The 27579-nt window shown below is 34.6% G+C and overlaps 1 protein-coding gene across 13 annotated transcripts; it reads right to left on the bottom strand.

Moving 5' to 3' along the window:
* Positions 1 to 856: 856 nt before the first annotated feature.
* raw (NDT-like domain-containing protein raw) lies at positions 857 to 27579 on the bottom strand. Of its 13 annotated transcripts, none has more exons than XM_086831350.1 (11): positions 27195 to 27579; positions 20948 to 21583; positions 4206 to 4312; positions 4031 to 4145; positions 3621 to 3963; positions 3331 to 3545; positions 3092 to 3250; positions 2629 to 3020; positions 2374 to 2565; positions 1640 to 2295; positions 857 to 1582 (listed from the first exon to the last, which is right to left on the bottom strand). In XM_086831350.1, the coding sequence occupies exons 2-11, from the start codon at positions 21430 to 21432 to the stop codon at positions 1427 to 1429; spliced, it is 2820 nt and encodes a 939-aa protein (XP_086687476.1). In that variant the 5' UTR covers positions 21433 to 21583; positions 27195 to 27579; the 3' UTR covers positions 857 to 1426. The 13 variants fall into 13 exon arrangements, with proteins under 13 accessions (XP_086687476.1, XP_086687477.1, XP_086687478.1 ...); XM_086831351.1 differs by lacking the exon at positions 27195 to 27579 and adding an exon at positions 22012 to 22170; XM_086831352.1 differs by lacking the exon at positions 27195 to 27579 and adding an exon at positions 22072 to 22145.

Below are 27579 nucleotides of genomic sequence, written 5' to 3'. Positions count from 1 at the left end.
AATTTAATACAGTTATTAATATTTAAGATTATTAATAATTTATAATTAAAATGCCGAAAAAAAAATAAAATTGAGAATAATATAATAAATAATAAATAATAAATGTCAAATGCCATCAGAAAACAATACAAAAATTAATAAAATTATTAATATTTAAAATTATTATCAATTAAAATGTCGAAAGATGCATAAAAAAAATTACGCCTAAGTATAATAAATGGCAAATGCCCCCTAAACCATTAAAAAATCGAATAAAATAATTAATATTTAAGAAATCTGTCGTTCAATGCCTCGAAAAATCATATAAATCTTTTCAAATATGTAAAAAAGGCTCAGGCAAGATTTAAAAAATAAATCTTTATGACTTCTTGAAAGTAAAATTGAGAAAAAATATAGTAAATGACAAATGGCCACAAAAAATTAATATGAAATCGAATGAAATTATTAATATACAAGTTACTTATCAGTTAAAATGTCTTAAAATCATAGAAATCCTTTAAATTATGTAAGGAAAAGCTAATCATTACATTTGGAAAATACAATTTCAGGACTTTCTCAAGTAAAATTGAGTACATTTATAGTGACTGTTCAAATGCACCTTAAGCCAAGAGAAAGTCTAATAAAATTATTAATATTTAAGATATTATCAATTAAATGTTGATAAATCATAAATATCTTTCAAAAGTGGTAGAGAAAAGCATTAAAAAATACAATTTCTGGACTTTTTAAGAAGTAAAATTAAAGACAATTATAGTAAAGGTCAATGGCCCCCTTAAAACAATTAGGAAATTGAATCAGTTATTAATGATTCAGAAACTTAACGCTTAAAATGTCGAAATATTATAAAAATCTTGTATATGTTAGAAAAATTGGTTTATTGAGATATTTTTTTTGCCGTCTAACTGGTATAGTGGGTCACTATGGGTATACATATATGTATATATAATTGTTGCTTTACATAGTTATTAATTAATTGTATATGAATGCTCACTACGATTATAAAATATATATAAATATATTTTAAAATTGTACATGTTTGAATATTTACAGTTAATTTAGCACATGTACCACATGATTGTGTGTTAAATAAATAATAAATTAGCATAAAGCATACAGCATATATAGCGTTATAGCAATATAGAGAGAGGGGAGCTTCGAATGCATGTCACTTTCTCCATTAGTTTATGAAATGCGCTTTCTGGGCGACGACATTTTAGTGGTTTTACACTTGGTTTTTGTTTTATTTATATATCATATATTACGTATAGCTTTAACTAGGTAAAAGAGTGTACTCCGAATACGATTAGACACCGTTTAAGTTAGTTTTAAGTTTTGGGTAGGGGAAAGTAGAACGTAAATTGCACTAGGCCTTAGATTAGACATAAGCTTAAATTGTCATGTGCTGGAACTTGAATACAGGTACGAATTAGCAGCGATCCCGGTTGTTATAGGCCTGCACCTTGGCCACGGTGCACTCGAGGGCCGCCCGAACATCCGTGAACACAGGCACGCCTTGGCGCTTGGCCAGGTCAATCAGGTACGACCGTCCGCGATTGTAGTCCTTGATGGCCGCCACTGTCAGCTGCAAGGAAATATAATTATTAATACATATACGTTGGATTTAAGTATAGCAACCCACCTTCTCGCCACCCAGGACGCAGTCATCGGGCAGCATCTGCACCGCCAGCACAACGTTGTACATGAGGCCTATGCAGTGGGCGGCTAGTGTCATGGGAGCCAGCGAACGTGTCTCATTCGTGATGACGAAGAGCAGCACTCGGCTAGAGTCCAGCAGCGATGGGTTGTACAGGCTCTGGCGTACGGCCACCGGTGGTAGGGACCAGCTAAGCGACTCCTCTGCGACGGTTAGCTCCTCCTGCTCCTCCAACTGCAGCTGGTTGCCCCTGCACTTTCTGCGCGTACGTACAAAAGATCTCTGCGTTTGCTGTTGCTCGTTGGGCGTCTGTTGTTGCTGGGCGACAGCTGCCTGCTCCTGGCTTTGATCTTGGTTCTGCTGCATCTGCTGAATGCTTTCGTGCAGCGCTGGGGTGTGGAAACTAACATTCTTCGATTGCAGATAGGGAACAGCCAGTTCCGTACGCCACTTGGTGCGAATGACACAACTGCCGCCCAGATAGACATCTCGGAGATCTAGACCACCACCGCAACAGAGGGCATCGCCGGCACTGGCTATCGAACTGCTGCTGGAGAATACCGAATCGTTGGAGTCGCTTTCCTCTTCCTCGGCGGGCGTAGAAACTAATTGGGCAGCCGTCACAGCATTGGCCTTGGTTTCTATTGTTTTGGTCGTGATTATTTCGGTTGTTTCAATCGACTCCACATTGAGGAGAATCTGTGGTCTGGGGCTTTTACCTAAGCTGCTTGATGGCCCCGTGGGCTGGGGCGACGAGGTGCCGCTATCCCGGCTGCGGCTGAGCTGCTCGAACAAGTTCTGTCGCTCCAGATCATGACCAATACCACTGCTGCTGTTGGACGGAACGCTGGCGTTGCTTGAAGTGCGTGAAATATTCTTACTGGCCGAATAATAGATGTCCACATCGGGAGCTGTTTGAAAGAAAAATGGAGTTAATAAAGGTTTCCTATCAAAATATCCACCTTAATAATTACCATTTGTAAAGTAAACCTGCGGAGGCGGCACATTAGTACCCTTGATGGGTGAAATACAGCCGCTCTCGTGGATCTCCTGCTGCAGGACGGACAGGTAGGCCGAGATCACACAGAACAGATCAAAGTCGATGAGCTCCTGGCTGGGCAAAGTGGGCTGGATGAAGTTGCTGCCCTCAGCAGTAGCATTCCCATCCAGATTTTCAACGCCAGCTCTAGGACTGTGCGTTTGGAGCAATTTCAGCGATTCGCGTTGATTGATTATGATCTTAGTTAGATTGTCTAAATTAACTAAACTCTGAGCATAGCCTAGGAATAAGAGAGCACGTTTGCACTGTTCCACAGTGAGCAGATCGCTTTGCGGATTCACGCGATCGAAGGCGCCGCGAACGGTACTAAGAGTAAAGGTAGAAAAAATCCAATTAGTTTTGTTAAATAGTATAATATTGAAATGTGAGACACTCACTCTAATATAGAAGATATTTTGGACGGTGGATCTCGGATGCCAGAGAGAATTTCCTTGGTGCGATGCAAGCCCAAGGGTATATTATCCAATACAGGCAGGCCGCGACGGGAGACCAGCTCCTTAAGTATCAATTGATTCCGATTTAGATCGAGGTATTCTCTGCAAATTAAGTAAACGAATTTTGTATTTAATATTACATGGGTTTCTTTGATTATTTCGGAAATATATTAAATACTTACTGCTGTGAAATAGGCTCATTTAGGATCTTCTGATTTGGTTTATACGGATGCAAAACCAACACCAGCTGCTTGCAGTTTTGACCCGCTATGTGTGCCGCCTCGATGGCACCAGCAGATGCGCGTGTTTCCGAATCCATAACAAAGAATAATACACGGGCCTTTTCCTTAGCTCGATGCTCCAGCTCTATAAGATCGGGCGTCCAATCGGATACTTGCTGTTGGTTGAACAAATCCAAAACAAAAAGTTAGTGACAAAATTCTTGAAATAATATTAAATTAGGAGGACTTACAGGATTGTAGAACGAAATGCCCAATTCCTTGAGGGCTGGTATGGCAACGTCGGCTCGCCAGGTGGTTGGATTACAGGAGCCCCCAAGGAATACCTCCACGGGCTCATTGCTGGCATTCTTCTTCTTTTTGGTGTCATCCACGCTGCTGAAGGACTTGGTGCTCCGCAGCTCGGTGCCATGATTATCCGATTTCTTGTTGCTGTAACCAGGCGATGACGATGTGGCGGCAGCTGGCGATTGCAGATGTTGCTGGGTGGAGGTGGAGGGGCTGGCAGGATCATCTTGTTCCGGTAGCAGTGTCTGGTAGTCGCAATAAGACGGCTGATTCGAAATTGTTGAAGCTCTGGGGATAGTAAATAAAAGCATGATTAGTTAAATATATTGCAAAGGAGATGCATTCATAGACTCACCTAAAACGCTTAAGATCCGCAGCTAGAACACAAAACTGGCCAAAGGTCAAGCCATTCGCCTGTCCACTGCCACCCTTGCGGGCCACCTTCTTGGCCGTTTGCAGCATTTCACTAACTGTAACACAAAATACAACTTTAAACATTTGCCATCAAAGGATCTATGGGTAATACTCACTCTGCTTTTGGCTAGGATGGAAGCTTAGCTCGTGAAAGAGCTCCTGGGTCCGCTCGTCGGGTACTACATTGCACCGGGCCTTTCCACGCCATGCATTCAGCACTTCTCTGTAAGATATAATATAAATGAGAAGATCATTAGCAAACATTCTCTTTCACTTTTATCGTTGCTCAATATTTAAAAATAAACTGCCTTGGGTAATGGTTTATTGAACGATTTATGACCTTATTAAACAATTAGTCGATTTATGTGCCTGTGGATGCGATACATTGTGCAATTTATTGTTTTATTACTTGGCTGGAAGATACAGCAAGTATTTTTAGCATATTGTTAGTTTAGAGTTGAAAAACCTAGCCGGAAACATAGTTTTCATAAATAAACACTTGTAAAAAACAAACTGAAAATCCATATCATTTACATTTTTATACGGGGATCACTGCAATGAACCCAACCAAGGACTAGAGAGCTAATCAATTCCGTATTATAAATCTCAGTATATATCAAAATTGAACGCCAGTCACGTTTCTCGGGGCGACACATGTTTTAAAGCTACCATTTCGAGTCATGTAAAGACGAAAATGGAAATGCAAGCTTAAAAAAAAAAACCCCAAACCCAATATTTATTTTTAAAAAATATTACGATATTTTTGCGGCAGCCTTGTTGGGTTCTTTCTCATCGTTCGCCCTTTGCCCAGACATCGTCGTCGTCACCATCATCAGCAGCAGTAGAATCATCAGTAGGAAAAACATTGGCAATTGCATCATTTGTACAATGGAAATTTAAATATCGCGTATACGTAACGTATGCCAGCCACGCAAGGGAGAGAACCGATTGAAGCGGGCTGGAGGGCAGCCTATAAATGGGTAATATTTATCGTATATACCCTAGACCCGGGACTGAACGAAATTTTTTGCGACGCAGTTACTTGATTTCCATTTGGATTTCGAAACTGTTTTGTATTTCTTATTTATATCTCTTGGGTTCAGGCTTGGCAATGGAAAACGCAAAATAATTCATTCACAATTTGGTACACAATATCTCTTATAGCAATATATTATATATCTTTTGCGTTGTTGACAATTTCCACACCACAATAGAATTTTGTAATTTTTGTATTGCGTAAATTATTTATAATTATAATTTTTTATTGCACTCTCGGTTTTAAACACCAGCGATTGAGATTTACGACTGAACTCAACAAATTTATTTTTTGTTTATAGAATTTGTTCAGAGTTGAGAATTATTTCATATAATTGCTCTGGCTTATCAATGATTAGGGAATGGCAAGAAGAAGGTTGCCATTCGGTGAAATGACGTCAAGTCAAGGCCCAGACAAGTGACAAATAAAAGTCAGAAAATATATACTTTTTTTTTTTTTTGCAAAAATAAAAACTATTAAAAATATGATTCAAGGTAGGAATAAATAAGATGCTTTTACTTTGTGTTATTTTTATAGACTTGTAAGGGTATTATAATTTCAGTTAGAAGCTATAAAAATATCGATATATATCGATTTAAGTAATGCACATATTTTAAGCTTAGTTATGATCGATTTCCGATTCAATCATTAAATTATATTGCAAAGTATATAAACTTTGGCTTCCCTAAGTTAGTTTCCTTTCTGGTAATATATAATTACCTGCATAAGACTTAAGAAAATGAGTCTAACATATGCCTGTAATTCCTAAGCAGTTATAGCAAATAGCGTGGGTTAGCGATATTCCCCCTTTTTTAGGCATACTCCTGAACATAATCAAAGATGTAAACAAGTCTACAAAATTCTCATTTTCCCAACGATTTATACAACCCACGCATCACTCAGAAAAGTCCCTGTCAAAATAGCTCTAAAAAAACAAGTGTGCAAACGGGAAGACATTAATGAGGAGCAACATTTTTGGTTTTATAGCTCAACGAAACTTGTCTGTTAACTGTTTGGGCCGATGCTCTGCCCACACAAACAAAGCATAAAAAATACCATGCAACACAGAGGCAAAGAAACTCCTAACATCACAATGACACATGTTGGGCAAGAGAAGCCCGAAAGCCCCAACAACAAAATGCAAATTCAAATCCAAAATGCCAACCGATTATGTCAGAGAAAGAGAATGGTTTTTGGCTAGTTTCTGAGTTGAGAGTTTGGCTAGTTTTTATACCCTTGGAGGGAATTATAATTTTTACTCAGAAGTTCGCAACGCAGTTAAGAAGTCATCTCTGACCATATAAAGTATATATATGTATAAGTATCTTTCAACTTTAAGTAACTATGATCAGTTAATTTCTTTTAACATTAATTACCTTTGGTCAGTAAATATCAATGAACATTAAGTAACTATGATTAGTAAATAGCTATGATCAGTAATTATCTATGTGGAGTAAGTAACTATGAACAGTACGTAACTATGATGAGCAAGTATCTATAACCAGTAAGTAACTTAATCAGTAAGTATCAATAAACATTAAGTAACTCTACCAGTATCTATGACTAGTAGGTATCTATGATCAGTAAGTATCTATGACCACTAAGTAACTATGATCAGTAAGTAACTATGACCAGTAAGTACGTATGATCACTTACTAACTTTAACTAACTACGATAAACAATGACTTGCAACTTTTGTAACACAACACATTTCTGATACTCGGCCGGCAGCAGTCACTTCGTTCCGGGGATGTTAGAACGAGTTGGGAATCATATGCTCAGATGTGCGAGATTTGTTTTGGAACAAAGAGCAAGCTATTTAAATGAAACTATGAAGTTATTCTTCTTTATAATTTTACTAGTATATAAATCGGCGCATGCCAAATCGGTGGACTATATATATAAATATATATAGCTGACATAGGAACAATCGGACGATTTATAGAACAATGATCAGTAATTAGCTATGACCAGTAATTAACTATGACCATTAATTGACTATGATCAGTAAGTTTCTATGAACATTAAGTAACTCTGAACAGTAAGTATATATGACCAGTAATTATCTTTGACCAGTAAGTATCTATGAGCAGTTACTAACTTTGAACACTAATAAACAATGACTTGCAACTTTTTTAACACAACACATTTCTGATACTCGGCCGGCAGAAGTCACTTCGTTCCGGGGATGTTAGAACTAGTTGGGAATCATAGGCTCAGATGTACGAGATTTGTTTTGGATCAAATTAAGGCAAGCTATTTGAATGCAACTATGCAGTTGATCTTTTAGATACTTTTACAAGGTTATAAATCGGAGCATCCCGAATCGGTGGAATATATATATACATATATATAACTGATATAGGAACAATCGGATGATTTATAGAGCTATGATTACTAATTAACTATGATCAGTAAGTTTCTATGAACATTAAGTAACTCTGAACAGCAAGTAACTATGATCAGTAATTAACAATGACCAGAAAGTATCTTTGACCAGTAAGTATCTATGACCAGTAAGTATCTATGACCAGTAAGTAACTTAATCAGTAAGTACCAATAATCAGTAATTAACTATGTGCAGCATGTAACTATGAGCAGTAAGTATCTATGACCAGTAAGTATGTATGTATGTATGATCAGTAACTAACTTTGAACACTTATAAACAATGACTTGCAACTTTTGTAACACAACACATTTCTGATACTCGGCCGGCAGAAGTCACTTCGTTCCGGGGATGTTAGAACGAGTTGGGAATCATATGTACAGATGTGCGAGATGTTTTTTGGAACAAAGAGCAAGCTATTTGAATGAACCTATGGAGTTCTTCTTCTACAAAATTTTACTAGTATATAAGTCGGAGCATGGCGAATCGGTGGACTATATATATATACATATATATAGCCGCATAGGAACGATCGGAAATTTTTAAGAAAAAACATTATAACTTTTCCCCTTTTCAACAGATTTGCATTAAATTTAAAATATAGCTATTATATTTTAATCTATATTTTTGTTAATAATAGATATAGATTTTATTTTAGAATTAGTGAATCTGAATTTTTAGATGTTTAACTTAATCAATATCTAAGACGATTGACAACGTATTCGATGCTATATGAACTGAAAGTCTTATGATTATATCAAAGTGAATGGTAAGCACTTTCTTAAGATCATGTTTAAGACATTATTATGTATTTAAAGATCCCAAATTACAGTTTATTTATTTTGTAATATAGTTACATTACTTTGTCTTGTATTGATACCCAAAATCTGGCAACACAGACAGTTTGGCCGAGAGACAGACAAAGACCAAGTGCAGGCGGCGGTCAAAACTTGTCTAAATGCCAATTACATGACTGCATCAGCTGACTAGGCACGCCCACATCTCCACATCATTCACTAAATTTGGCCTGGCCTCTCTTTACCTCTTTTTTTGTTTATATTTATTTTTTTTTTTGTATTAAAATTGTTTCGTTCTGTTGGTCTTCTATTTTTGGCCTGCTTCTGCTTCTGGCCCGTGTCTGTGTGGGTGAAGTTGCGCCATATTTGTACCGTTTTGTTTCTTGTTGTTGGAATTTTTATGGCAAACAGATTTCTTTATGCTTTGTTTACCACAAACACGGCAAAGAATCAGAGAGATCCATTAAGAGGAAGAGCATTGGCCGCCATCGATGAGCAAATTTGGCAGTGGCAACATTTCCGGTCTGAAAAGACGAGGCGGGAATGCAACCGAGGAAGTGCAGCATCCGAACAATTAACAGATTCTTGATTTGGTCATAAATGTTGTTTTTAGTATTTCCAATGCCTATACTGAGATGCATTTCCTGATCATCTAATTAAAGGCAAAACGGGAAGTTATCTTAGTGAATGATACTAAGTAATTCATTCATGATATATAATATATTAAGCTCGAGTTTAAAAATAACTAATTATTAGGCTAAGAAAGTATTAGAAACCTTAGGAGTTTGCTACTATATTTTTCAAACGATGGAAAAATTTAAATACTCATTTTAAATGAACGAACGAAATATTCCAGATTTCCAGGTCAGGTGGGTCTATGCTGATTCATTAGCTGTATTCATGATGAAATTCTGGCATCAGATAGATTCCAAGAACCTGACATGATGTGCCCCTAAACTGCGACGACATAAGGTAGTAAACAAGTTTGGCATTTTTGTTTGTTTTTATGCTGACCAACCGCATAAAAATTAACAAATAAATAAATGAAGCACGAGTCCCAGAGAAACCCAGAGAAAAATAAAGAGAAGGTAAACAAATATACCTAAGTGATCTGGCCAGGCTACCGGAAATTCTCTGTGACCCATTAAAAGCTAAGCTAAGATAAGGCCAAGTTAATAAACCAAGGTCCTCTCTCTCTCTCAGTCTCTCTGTTACCCTGTGACTTTATCTCACCTTTGGTAACAGACCCTACGTGCTAAAGATAACGTGTGGTTAGCGTTTCTATTCGAATCTAGTTAAGACTATCTATAACTAAAGCTATCTGTCGATAACAAAACAAAATTGCCTATAATGAAGCCCTTGTGGTCTTGTACTTAGTATCAGCCATTGGGCCATCATAGATCAGATAAGAGTATGTGAAATTCCTGGTTCTGATTCATCAGATCGTGTCTGATCCTCATTGTTTGATAGTAATAAATAGCAATTATCTGCTCGCATAGTATTCATTTCTTGAATGAATGTTGCAGTTAATTAAATGAATTTTTATCTCTGAATCATAAGTATAACTTATCATTTATTTCCAGTTGCAAATAATATATACATATGTATGCCATTTGATTTAATGAATATTCTTATCTGTTAATCAGGTGCTGAGCTGAGAGTAGCAATTAATAAAGGTAAGACAAGACATGAAATTGGTAGAGATAATCAATTATAAAAAAAACTAAGGGGAAGTGTTAAAATTTGTATCTTGATTTTTGGGTAATTAATTTACTGACGAGAGAATTTTCTTCATTTATGTTGGGGGTAAGCATTTATTTTATATTAATTAATAATAATTAATTTACAGTTTACACAGTTAGTTCATCCTGGTTCTGTGTATTTTTTAGATCTATATATAGTTATAACTCCCACGGATTAATAAACAAAGTAGATCTATAATTTACATGTTATTCATTCAAACTTTCTCCTTATTTAATTCAATTAATGAATAATCTCTGGATAAACTGATCATGGTAGTAAACAGATCAGCATTTCCGCAAGTGATGAATGAACTTTTCCAACAAAATCCAGCATGTGCAATAAATATATTATAAATTTTGGCCCGTAGCCAAGCCGAATGACGTTTGCGGTCATCAGGCAATCTTTATAGAGATACCCATTAAGAAAAATGCATTTGTGGAAATGATTTCATTGACCCACGCTCCTCCATCCACGACGTAGAGTAATTTTGTAATGAGTAATAAACAATTTCCGAAAGACAATTGAACGGAATGACACGAAATGTACGTTGAACTCGGGGAATGAGTACGACACTGGAGAGCGTCAGTGGAAGATTAAATGTTGCTAGTCACAAACATACTATTTGCATTTGGGGGCGCTGTGTGTAAATCACTGTGAGTGGCTAAACATATATTTGCATTTAACAGCTTGTAAATCAAGCGAAAAATATTTGCGTACAAGTTTATAGAACACATGTCAGGCAGGCGCGGGATTAATCAGCGGCGTTCCATGCATAGATGGAGACAAATCTTAAAGAGAGGTGTGTTCTAAGCTACACTTAAAGAAATTACAAGTAATAAAAATATATAAAAATTTAGTTTTTGGTTTTTTTATATATATAAAATAATAAAAATGATTATTATAGATTGTAGGAATTAAGATTCATATTAATTTTATAAATTTTAATTCTATTTATTTAATTTTATAAATTTTATTTCTATATATAAGAACAAAAGATAATAAAAAATATATATTTCTGCTATTCTTATATACCCTTTTCCTTTTTTTTTATTTAATTTTAAATTTCTGATCTAACTATACTATTTTTTTCAGTGCACATTTGCACAAGACTTGTGGCGCCCTAACACAAACATACAAAACATCGAATGGAGCTCACTCTCTGTTGGTAACAGGTAGCGAATGAGAGAGAGAGGGAGAGACCCAAAGGTGCTGAGAGGGGCGTGGTGGGATGGGGGAGCTGTGGCTGCAGCTTGCTCAGCGACTCGTTTCAATACAAACACACACACACACAACGACCGGCTGCCACTCACACTGGCACAACTCTCCCGGCAATAATCGATGATGAGGTCATAACTAATAATAAAAATGACGATGCCTTGGTGAGTAAATTGTTAAACAAAGAGTAGCCACTGAAAGAGCGGGACCCATAAAGAGAGTGGGAGAGTGGGAGGGAAAGAGCAAATTGCCGCTCTTTTTGAACAGCTGTTTTTAGTGGGCCGGCCAATACAATCTTGGCAACACACTTAATTTTTTGTTGCTGTTGTTGTATTTGCAAACATATCTCTTTTTTATTTATCAGGCTTTATCTGTTATCTGTATTTAGCTGCAGCAACTCTCGCTGAATATTTATCAATGAGCTGGCGTCATCACCGAGCTCTTTGAACTCTCCCAGCAGTTTCTTATCCATTTTATCGGTTTTATCTTAACCAAATTGGTAATATAGCCACCCAAAAAACGCCTCGATTAGGTATGGGTGGGTAGCTGTCTTTGCAAAACCTAAGTTAATAATAATTGTTAATGGAGTGATAAAGTGTGAAAAAGTATTTAAACGTGGCTTAGATTGAAAAAAATTATATATTATATATTAATTATTAAAAAAAAAAAATTGATTTAAAATTAAGTAAATTTTAACATAGTTAACACAATGCACTCATTACCAAATCCCTTTCGAAGAATATAACACGTTTTGTTCAGTGTACAAATGCTTCTCAAATATTATCAGTTAAGTTTGCTCACAATATTGCTATGTTTGGCTATTTGAACAATTAATTATATTTAACTAAGCAGTACAAATCCTTTTGGCAGATAAGACTTTAAGGACTTGAAAAGAAAACATAAAAAATACATTTTTTAAGACCTTGAAATAATCCGTTGAAATTAAAATAGGTAACCAAATAATAAATACATAATAAATATCAGTTAATAACTAGCCAAAGAAAGGGTTCTTAAATGTAGAGGATCATAAAGTATCTGTCAACAGCAAGTTACTATGATCAGCAATTAGTTGTGACCAGTAAGTAACTATGATCAGTAATAAAGTAACTCAGACCAGTAAGTAACTATGATCAGTAAGTATCTATAACCAGTAAGTAACTTAATCAGTAAGTACCAATAATAGGTAACTAACTATGACCAGTAATTACCTATGATTAGTAAGTTTCTATGAACCCTAAGTAACTCTGAATACTAAGTAGCTATGAGCAGTAAGTATCTATGACCAGTAAGTAAGTTAATCAGTAAGTATCAATGATCAGTAATTAACTTTATGCAGCAAGTTAATATGAGCAGTAAATAACTCTGAACAGTAAGTATCTATGACCAGTAACTATGATCAGTAGGTATGTACATATGTATGATCAGTTGCTAACTTTGAACACTAATAAACAATGACTTGCAACTTTTGTAACACAACACATTTCTGATGCTTGGCCGGCAGAAGTCACTTCGTTCCGGGGATGTTAGAACGAGTTGGGAATCATATGCACAGATGTGCGAGATTTGTTTTGGAACAAATTTAAGCTATTTGAATGAAACTATGTAGTTATTCTTATATCAAATTTTACTAGTATATAAGTCGAAGCATGGCGAATCGGTGGACTATATATACACATATATATAGCCGCATAGGAACGATCGGACAACTTTAAGACAAAAACATAACTTTTCCAGTTTTCAACAGATTTTCGTCAAATTTGATATATAGCTATAATATATTAATCTAGACTTTTGTGTAAAATGTTATAAAAAAAATAGCTGACTTAGAAACAATTATAACTTTTCAAATAAATCAAAAATAGCTAACAAGATAATATTTTACTTTAAACTGGAACCAAACCCTTCATCTATCTGTAATTTAGGAACTAACACTAATGATTGACATAATTCATAGCAGAAGATCCCCCAAAGATAATATATATCCCATCAAAACCATCATCATTAAGTCTTACAATTCCAATTGTTCTATTCTATTCTGAGCTGTTCTTAGCCATGATTGGTGACCACCTTTCACTGTCCAGCCTGAGAGGAGTTGTTAGTAGAAACCCTACCTCAAGTGGTTCTATTCGTATCTGATTAATCGGTGTTTCTTTATTTATAAAGCGTTGCTTCTGCCGGAGGAACTATTTATAGAGACTTGGTAAACACGGCCAAAATGCGGCAAAGCTTTCACAAGACAGGAGGGGATAGTAGTTTGTGTCTGTAAAAGATATAGCGTCATCGTTTTTTTGGCCTGGGAATTGCTTTAGTCTCATACGAGTAGTAAAGTATCTTGATTGCAGAGTCGTTCGTTGTCCTATAACCTTTTATTTTTTTGCTTTATTTTGCGGTTTGCTTGCGGCTTCTTATATTCTTTATTTTTCGCCGCTCGTCTCTGGGGGCTGGCTTGTGACATCAACGTTTATTTTTAAAGCTCCGCACTTTACCATTTTTTTTCTGTGCCTCGTATTTATATTGTATATATGTTATTCTACTTGCCCTCCTCCCAGGTTTTGCATTTATTTATTATTTATTCGATTGTATACCAAAATTGTGGAGCGCCATGATATCACTTGCGAGTAATTTGTTTACCTTTTGCAGGCACACCATCAGGAATTTCAGCTAGACGCCAATATGGATTGGCCTGAATTGGTCTGTATTTGTTTTCAATTTGTCTGATTCCCAATCTCTTTTGGGTTTTCTCTAGAGTGTACAAAGTGATTTGCTTTATCGGTGCTCTAACATCTAATCTAATCGCAGCACAAAAAACTTCTGATGGCCGAGCGGAGCGGAGTATTCAATACACATTGCTAAAAAAGTATTTGCCAGTTCGAACAATCGATCTATGTGTATGGAAAACGATTCGATCATGCTCCAGAAAAAGAATATTTCTACATATTATATATTCCCTGGAGCAATGGGGAAAATTTACATTGAAACTCTTTCTAGGAAATTAAAGCAAAACAATTGATATTGTTTAAATTCTTGAAATTATTTCCAAGTAGTATAGGAAATAACCTTCGTAAGAGACCTCGTAAAAATAAGGAAATGTGTAATGTTATTTTACTCTTTTTTATAGCTTCCTATAGTAAAAACTTTTACTATAATCTTAAGGAATAAATTCCTGTAAAAAATATAGTAATTATTATTATTTTTTTTAAATTAAAATAGTAATCTATCTAGAAAACATCGAATATTAGGGGAAATTACGAGCTTGAGCATCTTTAAAAACAATCGAATATTTAGGAAAATGTCTAAGCTTATATTAAAAACATTTTTGAAGCAAATTTAATACAATTAAATATAAGTATTCCTTCTGTATTAAAAGCAATTAATTATTAAAGTTAATTACCAAACACAATCCTTAAAGATCCTAAATTCTTGAAGTTTTAGAACCCCTAAAGATCCTTATTTATTGTAGTTCCTTGTTGTAAATAAGGATTTAGTAGATGTATTTGTCCTTTGAGAGGATGTATCCACAAAATATCATTAAGCACAATTTGTTTCATCTGTTTAATTTATATTTTTTTTAACAAAATATTAAATAAATAGCTGACAAAACACAACCGCTCATTAGAGGCGCAACCGAGCAACTGACTGACTTGCCATGCACTGAGTGCTTCTTTCCCGCCAAGTGGGTTTCTTTCCGCTGTTTTTCATATACTATATATAAATTTATATATATATTTACACTCTCTTTTTCCCCTGCTCAATGACTCCATCAATGAAATGCCGATTATGAGAAAATCGCTTAGCAAAAAGCTCACGAACTTTGTTGATGTTGCGGAAAGGCGAAAAACAAGCAAAATGAAAAACAAATTATAAAATGAATTTATATTAATAGGAATTACAACCACTGGGATGGTGTCGGTTAGACCAGAGAGGGCTCACATTTATTTAATATTGTGTTAAATTACCAATTAAGTGTGCCACTCAAGCGGAAAGGGTGGAGGAACTGTCACGGACCGTTGATGATGATGATGATGATGTCATGAATTATCGTTTTCTGATTGAAAGTATAGAGATAGTAAGAACAAAAGCCGCTCAACAGCCTACATACTGTCAGTTAGTCAGTTGTTCAGTCAGTCAGTCAGTCAGTCAGTCAATCAGTCAATCAGTCAATCAGTCAATCATCAGTCTCCATGCTGCGATGAATGAAGTTGTCATCGACACATTTGGTCGCTATCGATTTACTCCCACTTAAGCAACAGTGTGTGCGTATGAGGTCAACATTTCAAAAATAAATAGGTTACATATTTCGGTCGACTAACAAAGAGAGAGAGAGGCCCAAAAGCCCAGATCCAGGCGATCGATAAAGCAAACCAGAACCACAATCTACATTTCCCTATATAGTATATATATAAATATATAATATTGTATTCGTTTTTTTGCGCAAGGTTAGTGAGGCATCCACCGATCGTTTCAACATCTGCGCTGCCTCAAAATGTTGTTTTACTGAGAATGCAAATCGGTGAAATGTGAGTCAGTTACTCCTTATGGTGAATATATAAAGAATCTGGAATCTAAGGTCGTTAGGATTGCTAGGAGAAAGAATATAGACTTGACATTTTCTAGGGAATATATGATATACCAAGAAGATCTTAAAAGAAAGTCTTTAATAAGGGAGTTTCTAGCCTGGAAGTTAAGTTATAATTGCTACTAAAACTAAGATGCATTTTTGGTTCTTTGGATTTTTGAACTAATATTTTAAAATAATATAAATAGAACACTAGACTGTACCAATCCTAATAAAGAACTTTGATGGAGATGAGCACTGTATATATCTTAGTTCTCATCTATATCGCACTTTATTATTATTAATTTATTTGGCATAAGTAGTTAAAACTATAACATTTTAATGACTAACCTTAATCCTATTTAAATCTGTATATTAAGTCAAGTTCTTTGCAATTTAATCTGTTACATCTAAACTCTTCTCTAGAGTTTTTATATATTTAATTATTACAATTAATTCAATATAAAATTGAGATAAAAAGTTGTATCCCAAGCACTCATCATGAGTGAGCTTAAATTGATGGAACGCCATAGGAAACCCACACAAAATAACAAAAAACCACTCGACACTGCCATAAAATTATATTCTAAAAAATTGTATTTTGTTTGCGCCTTTTCTTTTGCTATAAATATATAGAGAGGTATATACAAAATATATCTGTTATTTAAACTCACATGATTTAATGGGCTTTCTTAAATTTTGCTATTAAATTGCTCCTCTCTTTTCTTTTTTAATTTTATTATTTGCGTTTTTGGCAGCTATTGTATTGCCACGGTTGATGTGTTTTTGTTTGCATTGTAAATTATGAAGTAGCCTCCAGTAATGGCCCTCAAAAATTCACACTTTCTTTTGACTTTTGTATAGATGCATATTATTTTTAGAACATGTTTCGGATAAATAAAGCGACGATTGCAAAACCAAACAAATGGAGATACGTAAACAATGCAAAAATATTTATGTATTTATATATGGAATAAAAAAAGAGAAAGAAAACATTGTTTAAGCGCTTTTTAGTTTGGAAGATGGCAATGAGAAAAGTATTTGGCCATGAAAATGAACCAAGTGCAAATGAGTTATCTTTTGGCCATGTTCATCTCAAGTAGATCGTGTATAAGAAAAATTCAAGTACAAAGAAATCACAGCTACAATCTAAGAAAAATATGTAATCAAATCACCAATCATTATAGAAACTCTTTATAGGTAATGACATCAATTGATGGGATCATCTTTAATTCGATTTTTATAATCTAACCTTATCAGAGGAAAGTAATAAATAATGAACGATTTATGCCCTAAACCTATTTTGTGGGATGACAACATCACCTATACCGGATGATTATACTCCATTTATATATATATATCTCTTATCGGTTTTATCAAATCGAAGTCTCCCCTTCATCGATGAGGTTAAAATACAGTTTTTGGAAGGTGACATCAGACCCTGATTGGCTCATCCGTTTGCCTTTATCGACCATTAGACCATTATCTGGTAATCAAAGCCCACAATTCTGTTCTGGTCTTTATAGGGTTTCATCTATCTAAACTTGGCCAACTGATTGCATTCAGTTTTGCGATCTGCATTTGTTGGGTTTTCAGATATTTTTAAACGATTAGCTCACTCGTCTGGCTCGGATCGGGGGGTTCATTATTCGTTATTCGATATTTATGTATGTTTGGCTCTGGATGTGTTTACAGCAAAAGCACGGGTGTTGGTTTGGCTTTCGATTAATTGTTTATAGCACGTTTCTCAATTATGTCGAATGAATAATTAATGCGCACATTTGCTTAGCCTATTAATGCATTTCCCACCACATTTATTATTATTTATTTGCCAACGTGCCGCAGTTCCGCAATGGAAGCGGTCGAATTGGGTGTGCAGGTGATTTTCTTAATTAACTTCTCCCGATTATAAACCTGAAGCTGTGACGGCTGATGACTCGACTAACTTATGACAAGTTAATTCGCATATTTAAAATAGCTAAATACTAAGCTCTAAAGTAATAAGGATAATATTTAATAGTATTAAGGGTCTTCCCCCTACATTTTCCCATTAATTCTCTATGAATAAAACTATAATCAAGTGAATATTCCTAGGATGAAGATTTACCCAGCAAAATGATTATATTATCATCCGGATATTCCGAATGAAGGGTCTAGTTAATCTTAAAGCAATTCTAAAAATATAAACAATATCATTTAATACTATAACTTGGATTTCCATGCATTTCGGATAAGCCCGAGACTAAAAATACTTGGAATTGGCATTCTAATAGAGAGTTTTAATAAATTAATTAAGCGTGATTGCACTATTCCATAATCGAGTTAAATGTATAGCATAATATCACGAATCAAAAAGGCACACAATATGATAAATGCGGAATCAACAAAGCAATAAAGGGGCAAGACATCAAAACAAATAATAAAATAATGCTGGCTACTCTACTACAATAAAAAAAAATATATAATAATAATTGACAAAAGAATGCGGCTACTAAATTGAAGTGCCTTTGATAAACTCATCATCATCAATGCTTGATTTATGGTTGCAACCAATGAACGCACATCCAGCGGCACTTGTGGCAACAATTAAATTAAGGCGAAATGAAAAAGAAAAACAGAAAGGCGAACGCAACCAACTCTTAATTAATTAAACTCTGTGATTTATGAGGGCAAATTAGTTGACGCTTTTCTACGTCTTCTAGCCAAGTTAATAGTTTATATCGTATATATATTTTAATCCCTTTTCGTTTCCAGTGCAATGCTCTGAAAATCACCAACACGTGCCGCCCAGCATTACAAACAGAGTGTGTCACGAAGAAGGTCAGTAGACAATAGATCATGGCTAAAATTAAATTTCAGCCATATATAACATCATCGGCCACGAAGATGGTGGGAAGCAAATGGCCGAAATCAAGAGCCATATAGCCAAAGATCTAATGAATTGAACTTTGTTCATACCCCGCAGATACAAAGATACATAGATACATTTATGGAGGGATTGGGTGTGGTTACTATTATAATTATTAATTTTATTTTATTTTATTTATTAAACTTGAGAGATATCCTCTATATATTAGATTTTAATCTATTAAATGTGTTTCCATAGGTGATAATGATACCTGAACACCAAGTCAAGTTTCAGGTATCAAAACTTTCTGTTCTATAGTTAATTTCTCTCTATTATAGGTCACCAAATATTCGTTATTTTTACTGTACATTGCCTGGAGGCAATGCGCTCAATAAATATGTTATAAAAGTGACAATTTGCTGGCTTATTTATGACTTTATTATATGCAAATTGAGACAAATGTTCAATCTACAGCGTGTACTCGATAGCCACAATCGCACTCGATACTCGATGCTTGCTTTCTTGTGAGTTCGTGTTTACAGCTCCGCTTGACATTTTAATGCTTTGTTATTATTTTGAGTTTCAATTCCAATTGACAAAAGAGGGGGACGGGGAAAAAAAACAAAGCAAACATCAAAAATAAATGCAATACACGCGCTTCTCTAAATGAAAAAGAAAAACATCAGACAAAGATCAAGTTCATTGAATTTTCACACAGTGACAAAGTGTATTGTCAGTCGGGGAGCGTTGGCAAATTCATTTAATTGAATATTTTTACGTATTCTGTTTTTCTGTATTTCTGTGCGATATAAATATATATTTCAGTTTTAAAATAACGATGACAAAATCTCTCAAGAACGAATCCCGCCAAACGGAACGGATTGCAGTTCTCTGGGCGGTTGGGCGTGGGCGTGGCAGATCGTGACGCCCAACAGATAAATCTCTGTGCCAAACAGCATATTGAACTTATCGGCTATAAATTGCTCAAATGATTATGACAAATAAAGTGAATAACCCTGAAGGCATTCATCCAAATCTGGTTCTTAATTTGATTAATGCAAAACGGAGGCACTTGAAGTGCATTAACCCAAGTCGTAAAAGGATAGTGAACTGGAATTATTTCAGTACAAGAAAAAGGGAAATTCCTATGCTCCAACATTTCCTATAAACAATTCATTAATTCCGCCGAAGAACCCAATAAATATTTATGCGAATGTCCATCTGGAATTTGTATCTGAGGTGACCTTGTTGGTTACCTGCAGGGAGCTTGACCCTCCCAATTGACAACCAACATGGATGAGAATGATGAATGGTCAACTATAAAACACTCTTATTTGTATCCTTGACTTGCCTTTTTATATAAATATTTGGATAAAGTATTTCTTAAAGTGAACGAAAGATTTCAAAGATTTGATTCGTATAAGAATCAAAAGATTTATGTATAAACAATGGAAAGATATTTAATCCTACTAAGGGAAATGTGAAATTTAGCATAGATATGTTTGTAACATGTTTGTATTGATGGTTTTTAGGCACATTTGAAACGTAATTTCTTGGCCAAATCTTACTTAAAATTAACTAACTAACATCAAAAGATGATATGTAATTAGTTTCATGTAAAAAAAAGATACCTAAGAAAGTTTTACCATGCGAATAAGTAACTTTTCTCCATACTTTGTGGACACTATAAAGAGTTCCTTGAAAATTATAAGCATATAAGTATCTATAAACAATGGAAAGATATTTAATTCAATTAAGGGAATTGTAAAGTTTAGCATACATATGTTTTTAAGATGTTTTTAAGCTTATTTTATACATAAACTTTTGTTAAAAAAACTTTTCTTTACTCCAAAACAAATATAAAACTAACTAACTAGTATTTAATTACGATATTTGACAAGTTTCATGCCAAAACAGGTGCCTAAGACAAGTGCTATATAACTCTATAATAAATTCCTATAATAAGTTCCTTGAAAAGTATCTTTACAAATTTTAAACTATCTATAAGAACTAACTAGTATCAAGAGCTGATATTTATCAAGTTTCAAGGGAAAAAGATGCCTTATTCAACACCTTATGCCTAGAAAATAGATAATATTTTTGTGGACACTATAATAAGTTCCTTTAAAAGTATCTTCAAACTATCTAAATAGTGCTCTCCACATATTTCCCCCCTTAGTGGTTTTTTCTCCATTGTGTTAGTAAATATATCCGCAACCAAAACATGAATTAATAAAAACACAAATAAAAAAGAGAAATCGAAACAAAAAAACATACCCAAAAAATAGTTGCGTTATCTGTGCGGGCGTCTGGCAGACATTGTGAACGTTGAGGGTGCGAGGGCGGGCATATAACATTCCGGCGTGGGTGAGCGGGGGCGGAAGACCCGCCTGAGCCAGGATCGCCGATGTCGAGTTGCTCCTGATGGTGGCATAGGCACGGATGTGCGAACTGGTCGAAGAGCGGAGCTCCACCGAGGTGGTGGTGGTCGTGGTCTCCTCCTCAACTTCATCAACAATCTCCTTGGGATGCTGCTCCTCCAGTACCTCTGAATCCTTGTCCATTGGCATTTGTGGTGGCATTTTGTTAGATTTTTGATTTCCAGAACGTAATTTGATAATCCCGCTGCTGCTGCTATTATTATTGCCACTCAGTTTCTTGGCTCGCTTAATGTTGATGTTACTGGTCGAAGAGTTATTATTGTTGGTATTCGGATTGGTAGTTGTGGCATTTGTTGTGGCATAACGATGTTGCAAGCGCATTTTGTATATCAACAAATTTCTAAGCCAAATGTCAAAGTTCAATGTTCAAGCTTCCGTTGTTTTTTTTCTGTTCGCATTTAGCATTTGCATTTAGCATAAATTGTCCATTTTGTTCCGTGCGATCTCTCTGCGACGCCACTTTCACTTTCAACTGAAGAATTTATGGGAAAATAAACAATGTTCAAAAACAAAACTCATACATATAAAAACATGGGTGGGTAAAACAATAAATATAATTCAAATGCAGCAAACAGTGTGTGTGTTTAAGTGTCTTGGCTAAATAAATCTGCAAATTTTATTTCCCACTTTTATGTTGTTTAGCACTTGGGTGTTTTTATTTTTAATAATTTTTGTTTCTCTTCGTTTCGTGTGGGTGCCTTTGGCAAATATATATTTATGCATAAATATACATCTTCTGCACAAATTAAATTGATTTCTTTTGAGGCGGCGAACTAGAGTGTGTGTATACGCGTTTGTTTTATAAATTTAGAAATGATTTTATACACCAAACGGAAGTCGGGGCGCAGAAAAAATACAATATTCGTAAATACTATATATGTATATGTGAAGAGAACTCACAAAGAGACACTCGCACAGGCCCAACCTCACACACACAAGCACACTCGCACACACACTCACGACGACTCTTATGCACGCGGCCCACGAGGCGTATACGCAACGTTGTGAACGCGTCGAATGAAGGCAAGCGAATGAGTCGCAAAATGGGACGATGTCCACAGAAGTACTACGACGAGCAGCGATCGTAAGAGAGAGAATCGCTTAGAGATAAAGAGAATAAGCAGAGAGAAGCTCACTCTCGCTCTCTCTCTCTGCCGCTCTCTTGCCATAGCACACGTTCAAAACAAACATTTTTGGGGAGACAACAACAAAAGCAATAATAAATGTAGGAGGAAGCAGAGCGCGTGGGCCAAAACTCTCCATTTGTTTAAACAATAATTTCTGTTGACCAGCTAACGATTTAATTCACACCGCACATTAAGTGGAATTAAATCAATTTTTTTTTTTTCGGTAAATTCACACACCAAATAGAGAACAGAAAATATTAAAATTGATTGAATATCATTAAGAGCTTAAGTTCTCGTTGAGCGATTATAATTAAATTAGACATATTTGGGCAACGTACGGTTAATATATATTTAAATATATCTATATATTTTTATACTGCTAAGAAATAATGATTTCAAGATATAAAAAATACATCATTTATGGATAATTTTCTTATGAAAAATTAAGCTTTTGATTAAATCAAAGTAATGGAAAAGCTTACTACACTATTTAACTTTATAATTTGCATTTAGTAAAATTTATCTTAGTTTCTTTTTAATTTTGATAAAATATAATTACTCACTTGTGTATTTATGAATTATGAGTTCTTTCCCCTTTTATACCCTAGAGTATATATATTTTATCAACCTTTATTCGAACCATAAACATTCATCTATTGATTCCCATTGTTTTTGGCACTAAGGCTTTCTCTTTTGGTTTTGTTTGTTTTAATGTTTTCATCATTGACTTTCTATAAGTTTTCCAATCAAATGGCAAATCAAACGAAAGTCAATCGAATTGTACAGTGAGTCATATGAGTATAAGTACAAGTTTTAGTTTTAAGCGTTTTTCTATTTTTTTAATCCAATTAACTAAACAATTACCTACTACAAATCCCTTTTTTACGAATTCCCCTTTAATGTTTTTCACGATTCATTGACTGTCTAAAGCTATACATTTATTAAACGGACTGTGTCTTTAATACCACATTTGTGAGCTGCTACCAATTACTAATTATTGCGATTACTCACAGCCACAAGCAAAAATGCGAATTTAGATTGTAGTTGACCAAGTAACCTTGTGACTAATGGCGGGACTCCCTTTTGGCTTTCATAAAGGTCTCAGGCATTTTTACCTGATCCTCTTACCAGGTAAGTTGTTATTTCCGAAGCGCTGTCAACAGCTGTTGGTGGGCGGTCTGAAGACGATTTGCCAAATATATGACTATATATATTCATAAACACACATATATATATATATTTATATATAAACAACAGCAGCATAGCTATAGAAATTTGGCTATATCTGCCGGCCGAATATTTATTGATGCCGCTTGAAATGGGATTATGAGCGCGTGTAGGTGAACAAAATATCCACAAAAATATAAATATGCTATATATACATATATAGGTATATATTTGTTTTCTAAAAAAAAAAATTAAAGTCTGTTTAGACAAAATAAAAAGAGGGCGTTGCTACAAATTATAATGTATGTCAGGGTTTGCTCTTGGCACTTGTTTCGCTTTTGCCGCGAATGCGAAAGTTCAAAAAGATTTGCGCACATGTCCAAGACGCTTGGTTTTTTGTTTTTATTTTTATTTTATTTTGTTTCTATTATTTTCCGCTATTGTTGTTGTTGTTTTGGCCAAAAATACTCAAAATGTGCACGGCACCAGTGGTGGAGATGCTGTCATAGACGCGCCTTTTATGAGCATTTTGCGATGATGATGCCATAAGCGACTTGTGGGTTGCCGGGTTATCTTGGGTTATATGGTGGTCATAAATCCATCTAAGCCTAATTAATTGCTTTGCCACGGTTTGGCATTGGAACAAGGTGAAAACATTGCATTTGATTTCATTTTTGGCGGTTCCGGATAATCCCGGATAAACACAATACTTTGAGATAGAGATAGTATACAAAAATAAACAAAACAAAACAAAAATATAAACAACTTTATTTTTGTGTTGTGTCTTGAGATAAATACAATTAGAGATAAACTAGAAAAGTTTACATTGACGTTTAAGGGTAAAAGTTGATAATATTTATACTAAAAGTCAGATAATTCAAGTTGCTACAGTTTACTTTATGAAATAATTTAAATTTTAATTCACATGAGATAAGATCACTTTTGTCAAGTCAAGTTTAAGATAAAAAAAATGTCAGATAAATATAAATAAAATATATAAACTGCAATGCACAGAAATGCTTTTCAGTTAACATTTGTTTTTTAAAAGACTTGAACATAAAAAGATAATGACAAGTTTGTTTCCTTGGTAAAAGTCTAAATAATTTGACTTTATGGATATTATTATATATTATGTGAAAAGTATATATAGTTTGAAAATATGAAAACACATAACATAGTTTTGAGTTATAAACTGTGACTTACAATGTATGACTTTAAAGAAGACTGAAATAATAATAACTTGCAACAATTTCAATCAATTTAAATAATTAAATCAAGACACAAATTTGTATATCCTGAGATATAATAGGTAAGTAATTAATTAATTCGATTATTCATTAAACTCTTGCCCTACTTTTCAGACACTGAATAGTAAATAAAAACTATAGAATCCACCTCACCCACACGGGGGGAACAAAAATCGTCTTGGGTCGACTTGATTGACAAATGATTGTCAGTTGATTGACAAATTGGTTGAAGGTGTGCGACTTGCTAGGTGCTTCTCACCTTCTGGGGTCTGGGGTACACTCGTAAAGCTCTTTTATTTCCAATTCCCACTGCTGATAAGCTGGGAATCGATTACTATTCGAGGCGCTAACATACGGACAACAATTCAATCAAGTATCAAGAATCATGCCTAGATAAGTAAATGGTTGGATAACAAAAGCCAACAGATAATGCGAATCACAAATACATATAGGGTCGTATTATTTGCTATAGAGTCAAAAAATAAAAATAAAAAATTAAAGTTTATCGCACTCAAACAAAAACGACCTTCAGTAATGGATGCCTTCGTATTTACTTAGCCACATTTAATGTCGCCTCGATCACTTATTGCCATTTTTGGCACTTAAATTTTTGTATATTTATAAAAGCACTTCCGCTCTGCTTTTCCTGGTGGTAATATGTAAGTACTAAAATCATTATTAAGTCATTTTACTCGATTGTTTACATATCAACAGAATTGAGAGAGTTTAAAAGAAAAAGAGAACTTGAGGCTTTTTTTTGCTTCGCTCTTTGTGTAAGCATTTTCTCAAAGTTCATTGAGGAAAGGCATAACCGTTCTCGTAATACCCTACAAAATGTGTGAATTATAATAACAATAAAATAAAATAAAACATTATATTTGACGAAAAAATGTATTTAAATCTATATCTATATATTTATTTAAATAAATCGATATTGAAATATTAATTTAAATAAATCTAAATATATCCCAGCGATCCTAAACAAATGTATTCCATATTTTAAGACACCTATTTAAGGAATTATGCAACCTCAGTGTTTTTTTAGCATCCACTATAAATATACTTTTTGCTTTCAATCTTCTATTATATTAAATTAAAAATGTTTAACATATTGCCCTTCTAATATACCTAAACTTTTAATAGGAATTAAGAACAAAGAAACCCTGCAGTTGCTGCAATTGAAATTAAAATATTTGCATTTTAAAAGCCCACAACAATGGCCTGTATATCATTTTCGAATGACAACAAAAATATTTATTTTACGTGTAAACATTGCCTTGTTTTTCGCGGTTTATTAATTTGTTTGTCATTGCCTTTGTTGTTGTTCTTATTTGCTGGTATTTGTTATTGCTACAAAACGTATCAAAATGTTACATCTTTGTGCGGTTTTTATTTCCGCCTTCAATGCAATTGAGTGCATAAACTTAATTATTATCAAAACTGTCACAACAACAACAATGATTGAGTGGAATATAGAAAAGTGCAATGAATAAGTGAAAAAACTGATAGAGGCACAGGAGCGGATGAAGGATATCAGCAAAATAACGATACTAAAAGTATGCTATAGTTTTACAGTTATCACTTTCGATTCGTAATCAATTTAAATGGTGGAAATATTTTTAATCGATTTTAAATCTATTTTAGGAATTTCGGAACTAAGCATTTACTAAGAACTTATACATTAATATTTTGATAGGTCAAATCTTCTCAAGCTGCCAATAAAAATGGTAATTAAAGTTCAAGGACATTCCGCTGACTTAACGCTTCATAAACAATTATGTTTATTTCGCAATACTTCAATAGAAATCTTTAAAAAAAATCACATAAACTTTGCTCTTTTGTTTACCTCTTTGGGGGGAAGCGAGGTCAATTGGCTCTCTTTAAATTTGGAGCTCAAGGCTTTTGAAAAAATTAGCGGTAAATCGCATCAAAAGGCAGAGTACAACTTTTCCAGCTTATACAAACACACACATACATACAACCATTCATAGGCAAAAGCGTGTAGAAATTGGCAAACGAAACGAAACCAACTAACGGACAAAAAAGCTTAGGTCATTGACCAAAAAAAGAAATAGCATTGTAAAGAGTAAGGGGGCCAAACTAAATTACTCTTTCGCTCTTAAAATAGCTCCCTCTCTCTCTTTTGGCGAGCACGTTTTTCCAGAAAAAAAGCCAACGACGCCACTTCTGCCCTGAGTGTGTGTGTGCCACAGAGAGTGGGGCCCCCACACATACAAACACACAAACAATTCTGTTAGGACAGAGTTTTTTTTTATTTCTTTCCCTTTCCACTCTTTTTTTCGGCAGCCCAACAACAACAAAACCAAATTTGTTATGCGGCCTCATATTATTGTTGTTGTTGTTATTGCTTTCCTATGGGCACCAAAGCGGCGGGGGGCTTACGTCATTCATAAAAATAAAAACGCAGCTCAAAGAGCAAAGACAAAGAGAGGGAGATGGAGAGCAACAACAATAACAAGAACACAGCGAATGGAGAGCGGGGGCCAATGTCTGTCGTTTATTTTGTTGTTAATGTAATTACCTGAGGAATAATTTAACCATTTTGTGCATTATTTATCTCCTTTGCTCTCGCTGGGCACTGGTTTCCCTTCACTCTTCAGTCCCGATGTTGTTGTTTTGTTTAATCAATTTTCACGGCAGCTCCATTGTTTTTGCCCTTCTTCCATGCATCCGTCCTTTCCAAACGATATGCTCCACTTAACACGTTTTACGCAGTAACAGTAACAAAAACACTGCACACTCTGCTGGCGGGTTGTTAATATATTTATTATTGCCTTCACTGGTTGTCACATCTTAAATTAATTAAGCGCGTTTGTTTTGCCCGTTCCTCTTTCTTTTTTTGTGGAAAACTAGAGATTAGTGTGGTCAGATTATGATCAAACGTTAAAAGTGCGCGAAACATCGAT

The sequence above is a fragment of the Drosophila serrata genome, unplaced genomic scaffold, assembly GCF_035046125.1.
Source record: "Drosophila serrata isolate PLE 108 unplaced genomic scaffold, ASM3504612v1 contig_240, whole genome shotgun sequence".
NCBI lineage: Eukaryota > Metazoa > Arthropoda > Insecta > Diptera > Drosophilidae > Drosophila > Drosophila serrata.
Note: the sequence above shows the minus strand (reverse complement) of the source record. Positions and strands in the feature narration are given on the sequence as shown.